Source organism: Coregonus clupeaformis, chromosome 15, assembly GCF_020615455.1.
Source record: "Coregonus clupeaformis isolate EN_2021a chromosome 15, ASM2061545v1, whole genome shotgun sequence".
In the NCBI taxonomy this organism is placed as follows: domain Eukaryota; kingdom Metazoa; phylum Chordata; class Actinopteri; order Salmoniformes; family Salmonidae; genus Coregonus; species Coregonus clupeaformis.
The window spans coordinates 64,260,623-64,276,405 of NC_059206.1; the positions used below are offsets into that span (position 1 = coordinate 64,260,623).

General features: G+C 43.9%; 1 protein-coding gene across 1 annotated transcript in view; it reads left to right on the top strand.

Annotated features, from left to right (window-relative positions):
• adamtsl3 (ADAMTS-like 3) overlaps positions 1 to 15,783 on the top strand; it is a 170,460-nt gene that overhangs the window by 93,250 nt on the left and 61,427 nt on the right. The window contains exons 10-14 of the mRNA XM_045225474.1: positions 2,674 to 2,748; positions 6,975 to 7,132; positions 9,956 to 10,067; positions 11,367 to 11,505; positions 11,671 to 11,721. Of these exons, the coding sequence (XP_045081409.1) occupies positions 2,674 to 2,748; positions 6,975 to 7,132; positions 9,956 to 10,067; positions 11,367 to 11,505; positions 11,671 to 11,721 (535 nt within the window). The remainder of the gene's footprint in view (positions 1 to 2,673; positions 2,749 to 6,974; positions 7,133 to 9,955; positions 10,068 to 11,366; positions 11,506 to 11,670; positions 11,722 to 15,783) is intronic.

Consider the following 15,783-nt stretch of genomic DNA (forward strand, 5'->3'; position numbering starts at 1 on the left):
GCGGCAGGGACTGGGAGACTAGTCAGGATCGAGGCAAAGATGAACAGAGCAAAGTACAGAGAGATCCTTGATGAAATCCTGCTCCAGAGCGCTCAGGACCTCAGACTGGGGTGAACGTTCACCTTCCAACAGGACAACAACCCTAAGCACACAGCCAAGACAACGCAGGAGTGGCTTCGGGACAAGTCTCTGAATGTCCTTGAGTGGCCCAGCCAGAGCCCGGACTTGAACCAAATCGAACATCTCTGGTGAGACCGGAAAATAGCTGTGCAGTGACACTCCCCATCCAACCTGACAGAGCTTGAGAGGATCTGCAGAGAAGAATGGGAGAAACTCCCCAAATACAGGTGTGCCAAGCGTCATATCCAAGAAGACTGGAGGTTGTAATCGCTGCCAAAGGTGGTTCAACAAAGTACTGAGTAAAGGGTCTGAATACTTATGTAAATGTAATATTTCAGTTTTTAATTTGTTATACATTTGTCTAAAAACAGTTTTTGCTTTGTCGAGGGGTCAGAATACTTTCCGAATGCACTGTATATTCTGCTGTATTTAATGATTGGTTTACAGCATGGTTTATATGTGTGCACCAAGCATCTCAGAGTTGGAGTGCTGATCTAGGATCAGTTTAGCCTTTTAGATCAGAATGAATAAGAGTTACATGGAGAGGAGGGACCTGATCCTAGATCAGCACTCCTACCCCTACTGAAACGTGTGATACATAAGGATCAAAGTCAGTGGGAGTGTTCTGTTAGCGATAATTATTCCCTTTCTAACCCCTGTCACTATTGCAGGTTGACGTTTATTATCATGAATATTGCTCTGGAGGCAGAACTAAGTGATTTCGACTAGATGCAAAGTCAAAATTGTCTATATCGTAAAAATTCATGAAAACAACAATTTGCTTTTTGGTCTTCATTTAAGGCTGGGTTAGGCATTAGAGTTAGCAGTGTAGTTAAGGTTATGGTTATGGTTAAAATCAGATTTTAGGACTTTGTGGCTTAGTGACCACTCTGCAGAGCTGCCTCCTGTACATGAGTCATCCCAATAAATGCCAACCTGCGTCAGTATTAGTGAGGGTCACAGCACTTACAGAGGTCGAGGACAATGGAGAAAGAGTTGGGAAGAACCATGGAGGAAAGGTTCACACACACACAGACACACACACACACACACAGACACACACACACACACACACAGACACACACACACTGTGTCACTTGTACTGTACCTGTGAGAGGTTGACAGTATAGAGAAACTGGGTGGGCTTGGAGGGGGTTAACGTGACTGTCACAAGGTGTTTCTACAGTAGATATCAGATGTTATCACCTGGTTTATCTCTACTCAGCACTGGAAAACTAAACCTCAGAGCAACGCTATGAGTGGAATGTGATATGCCCCAGTGACACACACACACGCACGGACGAACACACATACACACACACACGCACACGCATGTGCACACACACACACACACGCACACACGCACACACATACACACACGCACATGCATGTGCACACACACACACACGCACACACATACACACACACACACGCATGTGCACACACACACACACACACACACACACACACACACACACACACACACACACAACCCTTCTTGCCTGACCTCATATTTGACTGCTGTAGATATGTTGTTGTTCTTCTGTTTTCACATTAACACATTTAGAATTGGCACATTGTTGCAGACTGCGGACTGCGGAAGGAGAAATATGGGTTATCATTTTTCCTCCCTGGTTTGTGAGCTCATAGATTCCATGTTGCTCCTTGGAAGAACATTCCTTATCACAGTCTTTGTCTGCGTCCCAAATGGTACCCCATTCCTATAAATAGTACACTGCTTTTGACCAGGGCCCTTAGGGTGTCATTTGGGACTCAAATTCTGACAATGCTTTTACTGTCCAACAGTTACTCCAGGTTTTTCAACCCTGTGACTCTAGATACATTACAGATACATTATTTAATTCCACTTTGAAACTAAATTGTTTCGACACAGTGCTATTTGACCTCATAAAATTCGTTGTCATAGTGTTTTTTTTACATCGACTGTATGCTTAAGTGGTCTCACCAACCCCCGTCGTTGATAAGACACTGAAGGTCAGTATGATCTGACAACTGAAGTAGAACTCCTACATTCCGGCTGTGTCCCAAATGGCACCCTATTCCCTACATAGGGCAATACTTTTGACCAGAGCCCTATTGGGCCCCTTTCAAAGGTAGTGCACTATATAGGGAATAGGGTGCCATTTAGGACAGGCCCCAACTTTATTTACTGAGGTTCATGTTCGTGGTGAGATCTGAAGCCAAAAGGAGTTCAGTATACAAATCAACTAAAACAGGGAGGAAACAGTAATGCCAGCTCGATATTAAGAACAGGAAATGTTTTAGATCGCTTCATTTGTTTACCCTAAAAAGAAAGAGAAACCTGCACACTGCTCTTGCTCGTATCACATACAAGCTTTTTTATTTTCTCCCTTTATCAATGCTTACATGTTGGCCCATTGGCCTTCGTCATCTGAAGAAGGCCAAGAGGGAGACACGTGAGCTTTCATGTATTGTGTTGACATCGTTGTGTATTGTGAGGACATTTGGGGTATTGTGGAAACATTTTGGCATTTGATGAGTAGTTTAAATAAAATCTCCTTTGTCCTAAAGCTGTGAAGACAGTGCTGGAAGTCCCCTTGGGAAGCAGGAGTCTGAGAGTCAGCGCCAAAGGACCCGACCTCATAGGTGAGTTTTACACTGTTCTAGGGGACCTGTCCAACCTGTACAGACACACACACACGCGCGCACACGTATTCACACACACACACACACACACACGCATTCACACGCACACACACACAAACAACCACACGCACTTTCTCTTGGTCTCTCTTTCTCTCTAAACATCTGGGCTACCAAATGTTCTTCTGGCAGCTGATCAGTGCTAGTGATTTATAGAGGAAGTCATCACGTTATGTCTTACTCTGCCCAGCGCTTTGAGAATCACATACCACACTGACAACGCTCAGCTGAAATATAGATGTGTTTAACCTATGGGCCACTTTGATATGTGTGCGCACACACACACACACACACACACACACACACACAGGTAGAAACTCAAACACACACATGCAGGTAGAGACGCAGACACGCACACACATGCGCGAAGAAACACACACGTCATGCTTTGCCATTCAGGAATGTTCAGAGATTCCAGAATGTTCCATTGAGGTTCTAGAAAGCAGTGCTAATAGAGGAAGGGAGTGAGAGAGAAAGAGAGAGACAGAGTTCTCTCCTTCTCTCCTCTCTGTTGGCTTGTGTTGGGAGCTCATGCATTTCAGATTTATGGGATGTGTTTCCTGTGTGTGATCGCTGCCAGTGTGTGTGTGTGTGCGTGTGCGTGCGTGTGTGCGTGTCTCTGATTCCACAGGAGACATGGCTAACTCCAGCTGCCTCGTTGGTGGCCAACATCATAATACACCCCTAGAACTCCACAGGTTTAAGTGGATGTGTGTTTTGTCAGATGTTTCAAAACAAGGGTTTGGAGTGACCTTCGAATTACTTTAGCAGATCGTTTATCAACTATCAGGAGACTAGCGAGGCCGATGTGGAAATGGAAAAAAGAACAGTGATGTAAAAAAGCAGAAAATGAGAAAAAACCTAGTAAAGGAGAACAGAGGAAAAGCTGATTTGAGAAATGTAAAGCCTCTGGAACTGAGCTTCAAGTTCACAAACTCCACTGAAACTAAATATTGTCAGGAGCGGTTTGAGGGAAGTGGTATCTTATTTTTACCTGTGGTCTTTTCTTAAAAGTCTATTTGGCTTACAAATGGCTTCTTTTCATGATATGGCAAAGGGCTACGTTGTGGTTAATTATTTCAAGTTGCGAAATTCCAAATTCTCATCTGTGATGTACTGTATAATTGATGTTGAAAATACATTAAACACGCCTGGGCCTTTCCAGAAACATTTGTTGAACGCGAATCGAGAGTTTGTTGAAATGTTAGTGATTCCATTAATCTCTAACGTAAAACATTGTTTTGGGAAGACATTTGAATCTTCCCCCTCATAAAATACTTTGTGAGAGAAACACATATGTTAGAGAAAGACAAATAAAGAGAGAGAGAGGGGGATGACAAGAAGAAAGGCCGATGCTGTGCCGTGGGACAGCTGAAAATGATTATGTCTCTACGAGAAAATGACTCTATCAAATTCTCCGTTTATTTTCTCCCACTCCCACTCAGTTGTTTGGCCAATAGACATTCAAAGAGTCACACATCAATGATTGTCATTGGAGACAATGAAGTCTCCATTGTTAAATCTTTTTACTATTAAACTGTTAGCATCGTGACCTTTATCTTAACCTTGGTGTATTGGGCCCATATTCATAAAGCGGATCAGAGTTAGAGTGCTGATCTAGGATCAGGTCCCCTCTGTCCATATAAATCGTATACATTATGATCTAAAAGGAAAAACTGATCCCAGCACGCGTACTCTGATATGCTTTATGAATATGGGCACTGGTCCGTTCATGTATACACTACCAGTCCAAAGTTTGGACACACCTACTCATTCAAGGGTTTTTCTTTATTTTTACTATTTTTTGCATTGTAGAATAATAGTGAAGACATCAAACCTATGAAATAACACATATGGAATCATGTAGTAACCAAAAAAGTGTTAAACAAATCAAAATATATTTTATATTTGAGATTCTTCAAATAGCCACCCTTTGCCTTGATGACAGCTTTGCACACGCTTGGCATTCTCTCAACCAGCTTCACCTGGAATGCTTTTCCAACAGTCTTGAAGGAGTTCCCACATATGCTGAGCATTTGTTGGCTGCTTTTCCTTCACTTAGCCGTCCGACTCATTCCAAACCATCTCAATTGGGTTGAGGTCGGGGGATTGTGGAGGCCAGGTCATCTGATGCAGCACTCCATCACACTCCTTCTTGGTAAAATAGCCCTTACACAGCCTGGAGGTGTGTTTTGGGTCATTGTCCTGTTGAAAGACAAATTATAGTCCCATTAAGCCCAAACCAGATGGGATGGCGTATCGCTGCAGAATGCTGTGGTAGCCATGCTGGTTAAGTGTGTCTTGAATTCTAAATAAATCACAGACAGTGTCACCAGCAAAGCACCCCCACACCATAACACCTCCTCCTCCATGCTTTACGGTGGGAATACACATGCGGAGATCATCCGTTCACCCACAACGCGTCTCACCAAGACACGGCGGTTGGAACCATAAATCTCCAATTTGGACTCCAGACCAAAGGACAAATTTCCACCGGTCTAATGTCCATTGCTCGTGTTTCTTGGCCCAAGCAGGTCTCCTCTTCTCATTGGTGTCCTTTAGTAGTGGTTTCTTTGCAGCAATTCGACCATGAAGGCCTGATTCACACAGTCCCCTCTGAACAGTTGATGTTGAGATGTGTCTGTTACTTGAACTCTGTGAAGCATTTATTTGGGCTGCAATTTCTGAGGCTGGTAACTCTAATGAACTTATCCTCTGCAGCAGAGGTAACTCTGGGTCTTCCATTCCTATGGCGGTCCTCATGAGAGCCAGTTTCATCATAGCGCTTGATGGTTTTTGCGACTGCACTTGAAGAAACGTTCAAAGTTCTTGAAATGTTTTGTATTGTCTGACCTTCATGTCTTAAAGTAATGATGGACTGTCTTTCTCTTTGCTTATTTGAGCTGTTCTTGCCATAATATGGACTTGGTCTTTTACCAAATAGGGCTATCTTCTGTATATCCCCCCTACCTTGTCACAACACAACTGATTGGCTCAAACGCATTAAGAAGGAAAGAAATTCCACAAATTAACTTTTAAGAAGGCACACCTGTTAATTGAAATGCATTCCAGGTGACTACCTCATGAAGCTGGTTGAGAGAATGCCAAGAATGTGCAAAGCTGTCATCAAGGCAAAGTGTGGTTATTTGAAGAATCTCAAATATAAAATATTGTTTGATTTGTTTAACACTTTTTTGGTCACTACATGATTCCAAATGTGTTATTATTATACAATGTAGAAAATAGTACAAATAAAGAAAAACCCTGGAATGAGTAGGTGTGTCCAAACTTTTGACTGGTACTGTAGGTGGGAATCATGAGATACTTTCTGCACCATGAGGTCATGAGCTGAGCGTGTGTGTGAGCGAGCGCATGCAGAAACACACACACACACACACACACACACACACACACACACACACACACACACACACACACACACACACACACACACACACACACACACAGCAAACAGTGTTAACTCTCTGAGCTGAAGGTTAGACGTCACTGCAGCAGCTTAACTACCTTCATCTGTGTTCAGGTTTCAGACAAGACAAAACCACTCTTAGTGATCTACATCAACAACGTTAGGAACTTGGTGTGAGGAGGACTGCTGATGGATTTTGTTAATCCAGATTTACCTCATTATGTCTTTGTGTGTGTCTCTCCCCCCTCTCGCTCCCTCCCTCTCTCCCCCTCCCTCTCTCACTCTGTTTATCTCTCCACCCTCTCTCTCTCTCTCTCTCTCTCTCTCTCTTTCCCCCTCCCTCGCTCTCTCTCCCCTTCCTCCATCTCTCTCCCTCTCTCTGTCTGTCTCCCCCTCTCCCTTTCTCTCTCCCCCTCTCTCTCTCGCTCTCTCTCCCCCTCCCTCTCTCACTCTGTTTATCTCCCCCCCTCTCTCTCTCTCTCTCCCTCTCTCTCTCCCCCCTCTCTCTCCCCTCCCTCTCTCCCCTCCCTCTCTGTGTATCTCCCCACCCTCCCTCTCTCTCTCTCCATCGATCTCTCCCCCCCTCTATCTCATTCTTGTTCTCTCTCTCTCTCTCTCTCTCTCTCTCTCTCTCTCTCTCTCTCTCTCTCTCTCTCTCTCTCTCTCTCTCTCTCTCTCTCTCTCTCTCTCTCTCTCTCTCTCTCTCTCTCTCTCTCTCTCTCTCTCTCTCTCTCTCCTGCAGTAATCGAGGCCCAGTCTCTGCAGGGTCATAGAGAGGAGCACAGTCTGGTCTCTCCAGGTTCCTACCTCATCGGCAATACCACCGTGGACTACCAGAAAGGGACAGACAGACAGACGCTCAGGACACAAGGACCTCTGGGAGCTGATTACATCATTAAGGTGACACGAGGAAGAGGCGCTGAGTCAGTAGCCTGGAGGCAAATGTTAATCCTACCTACAGATCTAGGATCAGATTAACCCATCTCCAGTCATGATCTTAACATAAGGGGGATGAAACATATCTGATCCTGTATCAGTAGTTATAAGGGAAATGTCTACCTACATCATGCACAAGGGAAACGTCTACCTACATCATTCATAAGGGAAACGTCTACCTACATCATTTATAAGGGAAACGTCTACCTACATCATTCATAAGGGAAACGTCTACCTACATCATTCACAAGGGAAACGTCTACCTACATCATTTATAAGGGAAACGTCTACCTACATCATTCATAAGGGAAACGTCTACCTACATCATTTATAAGGGAAACGTCTACCTACATCATTCACAAGGGAAACGTCTACCTACATCATTCATAAGGGAAACGTCTACCTACATCATTTATAAGGGAAACGACATCTACATAATTCATAAGGGAAACGTCTACCTACATCATTCACAAGGGAAACGTCTACCTACATCATTCACAAGGGAAACGTCTACCTACATCATTTATAAGGGAAACGTCTACCTACATCATTCATAAGGGAAACGTCTACCTACATCATTCATAAGGGAAACGTCTACCTACATCATTCACAAGGGAAACGTCTACCTACATCATTCACAAGGGAAACGTCTACCTACATCATTTATAAGGGAAACGTCTACCTACATCATTCATAAGGGAAACGTCTACCTACATCATTTATAAGGGAAACGTCTACCTACATCATTCATAAGGGAAACGTCTACCTACATCATTCACAAGGGAAACGTCTACCTACATCATTTATAAGGGAAACGTCTACCTACATCATTCATAAGGGAAACGTCTACCTACATCATTTATAAGGGAAACGTCTACCTACATCATTCACAAGGGAAACGTCTACCTACATCATTTATAAGGGAAACGACATCTACATAATTCATAAGGGAAACGTCTACCTACATCATTCATAAGGGAAACGTCTACCTACATCATTCAGAAGGGAAACGTCTACCTACATCATTTATAAGGGAAACGTCTACCTATATCATTCATAAGGGAAACGTCTACCTACATCATTCACAAGGGAAACGTCTACCTACATCATTTATAAGTGAAACGTCTACCTACATCATTCACAAGGGAAACGTCTACCTACATCATTCATAAGGGAAACGTCTACCTACATCATTCATAAGTGAAACGTCTACCTACATCATTCATAAGGGAAACGTCTACCTATATCATTCATAAGGGAAACGTCTACCTATATCATTCATAAGGGAAACGTCTACCTACATCATTCATAAGGGAAACGTCTACCTACATCATTCATAAGGGAAACGTCTACCTACATCATTCACAAGGGAAACGTCTACCTACATCATTCATAAGGGAAACGTCTACCTACATCATTCAAGAGTTATTTCTCTATTTCTCTCATGATTCTGACAGTCTTTTTGTGTTGTTAGATGTTGTAATCTGAGTAACCCCATCTATATTGTTTTTTATATCCACTCATGTCAGAATACTGAACAGATTGATGACCATTTTGTAGAGAAAGCCCTTGCCAATACATACACATTGTATGTTAGTGCAGTATGCTGATTACACCCACAAAGTAAGGTTGCGTCCCAAATCACACCCTATTCCCTTTGTAGTGCACTACCTTTGATCTAGTGCGCTTTGAAGTAGTGCACTTTGTAGGTGCCATTTTGGACACCACCTAAGATCTCTCCCATGTCATTGAGGTTGTCAAAGCATTGCACAAACATGACACGACTCCCATGTCTGTGGCAATAAAACACAGCGTGCCATGGCTCTCCTAAAGATCATCATCATCATCATTAGCATTATCTTCATCATCATCATCGTCATAGACTGAAAATCAGGCCCTGTGTGTATTCCACAACAAACACTACTATATAGGCCTAGGCTGCGTGCCAAATGGCACCCTATTCCGTTTATAGTCCACAACTTTTTAAATGAGTGCACTATATAGGTAAAAGGGTGCCACTTGGATCCGGGCCGCTGTCTTTCCCATGGAACCAATGACATAATGACATTATGTAGGATTTGGACCGGGGCCTAGAGCGCCGGCGACGTAAATTAACTACACATTATCCACATCACAAATGTTTAGTTTAGAAAATAAGTTCTGCTTTCATCTGATGTTAGAAAATCCTTGTTTATTCAATGTGATTATTAATGTTGAAATCATTCATTTATATAGAGGGATACTAGAAGGAAGTGTGGTCCAAATTCTTGATTGCGAAACATTCTTCAGATGAATGTTCTGTATGAAATGAGGATTGGGCTGTTTTGAGTTGGCACCAGAGTCTGTTCAGACATTGAGTTTTACGACTTCATACAGTGAGTTCTAAGGGCAGATCTTTTTAAACATGTCTAGATCTCTAGACATCTTTTGATATCGATGTGTGAGTGCGTGCGTGTGTGTGTGCATGCGTGTGTGCGCGTGATTGATGTTTACATATCTTGCATTACCCATCTCATATGTATATACTGTATTCTATACTATCTAGTGCATCTTAGCCTATGCCACTCTGATAATGACATTCCTTTACTTAGATTTGTGTGTATTAGGTTTTTGTTGTAGAACTGTTAGATATTACTTGCTAGATATTGCTGCACTGTCGGAACTAGAAGCACAAGCATTTCGCTACACTCACAATAACATCTGCTAACCATGTGTATGTGACCAATGCATTTGATTTTATTTGATTGTGTGTATGCGTCTGTGTCTAACAGTGTGTGTTCTCTCCAGGTGAAATATGCTGCTCCCTGGGACACAGTGGTCCAGTTCCTGTTCTATCAGCCAATCAGGTACCAGTGGAGAGAGACTGACTTCTTCCCCTGCTCTGTCACCTGTGGAGGAGGTGAGACTGACCCCAGATCAGCCATTAAAGAGACTGTTGTTGCTAGCTAACAAGGCTGGCCCGAGCCTTTTGGGGACCCTAAGCGATCAAAAACCTTTGTGGTCAAGACATTTTAGCGCCACTTGTCTTGGCAGTGGAGAGAAATAATTGCAGTTTTAAAGATAATTACACTTCAATTTTAAATGTGTTGCCATGGCGCACAGGGAATTATTGCAGTTTTAAAACAAATTTCATGCAATTCTACTCATTACTACGAAGTTTAGATAGCTGGCTAGACTAACTTACCTAGCAATCTAAAACATTTTAGCTGACATGGGCGTATTGAGTGACTTGCATAACAAGTGGAAAACTTTGATGCACTACCAAATTTCGAAATGGAACCTTGTGTATTCTACTATTCTAACTCTCAACAGTAAGTTGAGAACCAACTGAGTTCCTAGCAGTCGTGGGGCCCTAAGCAGACGCTTATGTCGCTTATTGGCTGTGCCAGCACTGAAGCTTTATGACTGAACCCAGATCAGCTTTTATAGAGACTGTTGAAGCCAGCTATTAGCTTAAGCATTATGACTGAACCCAGATGATTCTTATAGAGACTGTTCTTGTTGCCAACAATAGCTTTGACTGAACCCAGATCAGCTCTTATAGAGACTGTTGAAGCTAGCTATTAGTTAAAGCATTATGATTGAACCCAGATAATTCTTATAGAGACTGTTATTGTTGCCAACTAAAGCTTTGTGACTGAACCCAGATCAGCTCTAATAGAGACTGTTGAAGCCAGCTATTAGCTAAAGCATTATGATTGAACCCAGATAATTCTTATAGAGACTGTTATTGTTGCCAACTAAAGCTTTGTGACTGAACCCAGATCAGCTCTTATAGAGAATGTAGTTGTTAGCTAAAGCATTATGACTGTACCCAGATCAGCCTTTCTGAGGGCTGATCATAGCACTTCTATAGAGATTTTCATCAGTTCTCAAAGCTGGTGATGAGGCTTGAGATATGATTGAACAAAACGTTAGCCCATTATTAACCAAACGTTTATCCAATGTTAGTTTTCTATTTCATACATGAAATACATTTTTTGGTTACGTTTTGGTTGCTGTATCATGACACAATGCATCCGATTATGAATAACCCAACGTGGCTGTGTTTTAGTGCTTTCGTTTCATACTCACACAGGAGACATTGAGCCAAACATTTGAAGGGCCCAAAATGAACCCATTACCCACCAAATGTTAGTCCAATGTTTGCCTTCTATCCTATTCATTGCTGACCTTGAGTGTTTGTGCCTGTTGCCAGGTTACCAGCTGAACTCAGCAGAGTGCACAGACATCAGGTCCAGTCAGGTGTTACCAGAGCACCACTGTAACAGCTACCCTGAGAACACCAAACCCACACCCAAACTCAAGGAGTGCAACATGGACCTCTGTCCTGAGAGGCACGTACATGTACCAATCATAATGGTTGCCCTATGGGCCCTGGTCAAAAGCAGTGCACCATATAGAATTGGGAGCCATTTGTGCATTTGAAGGCTGTATAGGAAACATGGTTCCTCTAAATGGTCATGGTGACATAGCGCTGTCTTCCTGTTTCTCCTCTCTAGTGATGGCTTCATAGAGGTGATGCCTTATGACCAATTTCAGCCTCTGCCACGGTGAGTGACCATCATTCTTTCCTTCTTCTATGGTCCCTCTACTACTCTGCATTACTGCACTTCTACTGTAGTAAGTTAAATAAGTAGGCTTGCACGCGTCTTGGCTTGTGTGAGCCGGAACAGCTCATAGGAGCAGGAGCCCATCTCCTGTTTCTGTAGCGTGAGGTAGTACAGCTCCTGGACAGGACACTAGTCTATCACAGAGCCTGTATTACTGTAGTACAGCTCCTGGACAGGACACTAGTCTATCAAAGAGCCTGTATTACTGTAGTACACCTCCTGGACAGGACACTAGTCTATCACAGAGCCTGTATTACTGTAGTACAGCTCCTGGACAGGACACTAGTCTATCACAGAGCCTGTATTACTGTAGTACAGCTCCTGGACAGGACACTAGTCTATCACAGAGCCTGTATTACTGTAGTACAGCTCCAGGACAGGACACTAGTCTATCACAGAGCCTGTATTACTGTAGTACAGCTCCAGGACAGGACACTAGTCTATCACAGAGCCTGTATTACTGTAGTACACCTCCTGGACAGGACACTAGTCTATCACAGAGCCTGTATTACTGTAGTACACCTCCTGGACAGGACACTAGTCTATCACAGAGCCTGTATTACTGTAGTACAGCTCCTGGACAGGACACTAGTCTATCACAGAGCCTGTATTACTGTAGTACAGCTCCAGGACAGGACACTAGTCTAACACAGGGCCTGTATTACTGTAGTACAGCTCCTGGACAGGACACTAGTCTATCACAGAGCCTGTATTACTGTAGTACACCTCCTGGACAGGACACTAGTCTATCACAGAGCCTGTATTACTGTAGTACAGCTCCTGGACAGGACACTAGTCTATCACAGAGCCTGTATTACTGTAGTACACCTCCTGGACAGGACACTAGTCTATCACAGAGCCTGTATTACTGTAGTACACCTCCTGGACAGGACACTAGTCTATCACAGAGCCTGTATTACTGTAGTACACCTCCTGGACAGGACACTAGTCTATCACAGAGCCTGTATTACTGTAGTACAGCTCCTGGACAGGACACTAGTCTATCACAGAGCCTGTATTACTGTAGTACAGCTCCTGGACAGGACACTAGTCTATCACAGAGCCTGTATTACTGTAGTACACCTCCTGGACAGGACACTAGTCTAACACAGGGCCTGTATTACTGTAGTACACCTCCTGGACAGGACACTAGTCTATCACAGAGCCTGTATTACTGCAGTACACCTCCTGGACAGGACACTAGTCTATCACAGAGCCTGTATTACTGTAGTACACCTCCTGGACAGGACACTAGTCTATCACAGAGCCTGTATTACTGTAGTACACCTCCTGGACAGGACACTAGTCTATCACAGAGCCTGTATTACTGCAGTACACCTCCTGGACAGGACACTAGTCTATCACAGAGCCTGTATTACTGTAGTACACCTCCTGGACAGGACACTAGTCTATCACAGAGCCTGTATTACTGTAGTACAGCTCCAAGACAGGACACTAGTCTAACACAGGGCCTGTATTAATGTAGTACAGCTCCTGGACAGGACACTAGTCTATCACAGAGCCTGTATTACTGTAGTATACCTCCTGGACAGGACACTAGTCTATCACAGAGCCTGTATTACTGTAGTACAGCTCCTGGACAGGACACTAGTCTATCACAGAGCCTGTATTACTGTAGTACACCTCCTGGACAGGACACTAGTCTATCACAGAGCCTGTATTACTGTAGTACACCTCCTGGACAGGACACTAGTCTATCACAGAGCCTGTATTACTGTAGTACACCTCCTGGACAGGACACTAGTCTATCAAAGAGCCTGTATTACTGTAGTACACCTCCTGGACAGGACACTAGTCTATCACAGAGCCTGTATTACTGTAGTACACCTCCTGGACAGGACACTAGTCTATCACAGAGCCTGTATTACTGTAGTACACCTCCTGGACAGGACACTAGTCTATCACAGGGCCTGTATTACTGTAGTACACCTCCTGGACAGGACACTAGTCTATCACAGAGCCTGTATTACTGTAGTACAGCTCCAAGACAGGACACTAGTCTAACACAGGGCCTGTATTACTGTAGTACAGCTCCTGGACAGGACACTAGTCTATCACAGAGCCTGTATTACTGTAGTATACCTCCTGGACAGGACACTAGTCTATCACAGAGCCTGTATTACTGTAGTACAGCTCCTGGACAGGACACTAGTCTATCACAGAGCCTGTATTACTGTAGTACACCTCCTGGACAGGACACTAGTCTATCACAGAGCCTGTATTACTGTAGTACACCTCCTGGACAGGACACTAGTCTATCACAGAGCCTGTATTACTGTAGTACACCTCCTGGACAGGACACTAGTCTATCACAGAGCCTGTATTACTATAGTACACCTCCTGGACAGGACACTAGTCTATCACAGAGCCTGTATTACTGTAGTACACCTCCTGGACAGGACACTAGTCTATCACAGAGCCTGTATTACTGTAGTACACCTCCTGGACAGGACACTAGTCTATCACAGAGCCTGTATTACTGCAGTACACCTCCTGGACAGGACACTAGTCTATCACAGAGCCTGTATTACTGTAGTACACCTCCTGGACAGGACACTAGTCTATCACAGAGCCTGTATTACTGTAGTACAGCTCCAAGACAGGACACTAGTCTAACACAGGGCCTGTATTACTGTAGTACAGCTCCTGGACAGGACACTAGTCTATCACAGAGCCTGTATTACTGTAGTATACCTCCTGGACAGGACACTAGTCTATCACAGAGCCTGTATTACTGTAGTACAGCTCCTGGACAGGACACTAGTCTATCACAGAGCCTGTATTACTGTAGTACACCTCCTGGACAGGACACTAGTCTATCACAGAGCCTGTATTACTGTAGTACACCTCCTGGACAGGACACTAGTCTATCACAGAGCCTGTATTACTGTAGTACACCTCCTGGACAGGACACTAGTCTATCACAGAGCCTGTATTACTGTAGTACACCTCCTGGACAGGACACTAGTCTATCACAGAGCCTGTATTACTGTAGTACACCTCCTGGACAGGACACTAGTCTATCACAGAGCCTGTATTACTGTAGTACACCTCCTGGACAGGACACTAGTCTATCACAGGGCCTGTATTACTGTAGTACACCTCCTGGACAGGACACTAGTCTATCACAGAGCCTGTATTACTGCAGTACACCTCCTGGACAGGACACTAGTCTATCACAGAGCCTGTATTACTGTAGTACACCTCCTGGACAGGACACTAGTCTATCACAGAGCCTGTATTACTGTAATACACCTCCTGGACAGGACACTAGTCTATCACAGAGCCTGTTTTACTGCAGTACACCTCCTGGACAGGACACTAGTCTATCACAGAGCCTGTATTACTGTAGTACACCTCCTGGACAGGACACTAGTCTATCACAGAGCCTGTATTACTGTAGTACACCTCCTGGACAGGACACTAGTCTATCACAGAGCCTGTATTACTGTAGTACAGCTCCTGGACAGGACACTAGTCTATCACAGAGCCTGTATTACTGCAGTACAGCTCCTGGACAGGACACTAGTCTATCACAGAGCCTGTATTACTGTAGTACAGCTCCTGGACAGGACACTAGTCTATCACAGAGCCTGTATTACTGTAGTACAGCTCCTGGACAGGACACTAGTCTATCACAGGGCCTGTATTACTGTAGTACAGCTCCTGGACAGGACACTAGTCTATCACAGAGCCTGTATTACTGTAGTACACCTCCTGGACAGGACACTAGTCTATCACAGAGCCTGTATTACTGTAGTACAGCTCCTGGACAGGACACTAGTCTATCACAGAGCCTGTATTACTGTAGTACAGCTCCTGGACAGGACACTAGTCTATCACAGAGCCTGTATTACTGTAGTACAGCTCCTGGACAGGACACTAGTCTATCACAGAGCCTGTATTACTGTAGTACACCTCCTGGACAGGACACTAGTCTATCACAGAGCCTGTATTACTGTAGTACAGCTCCTGGACAGG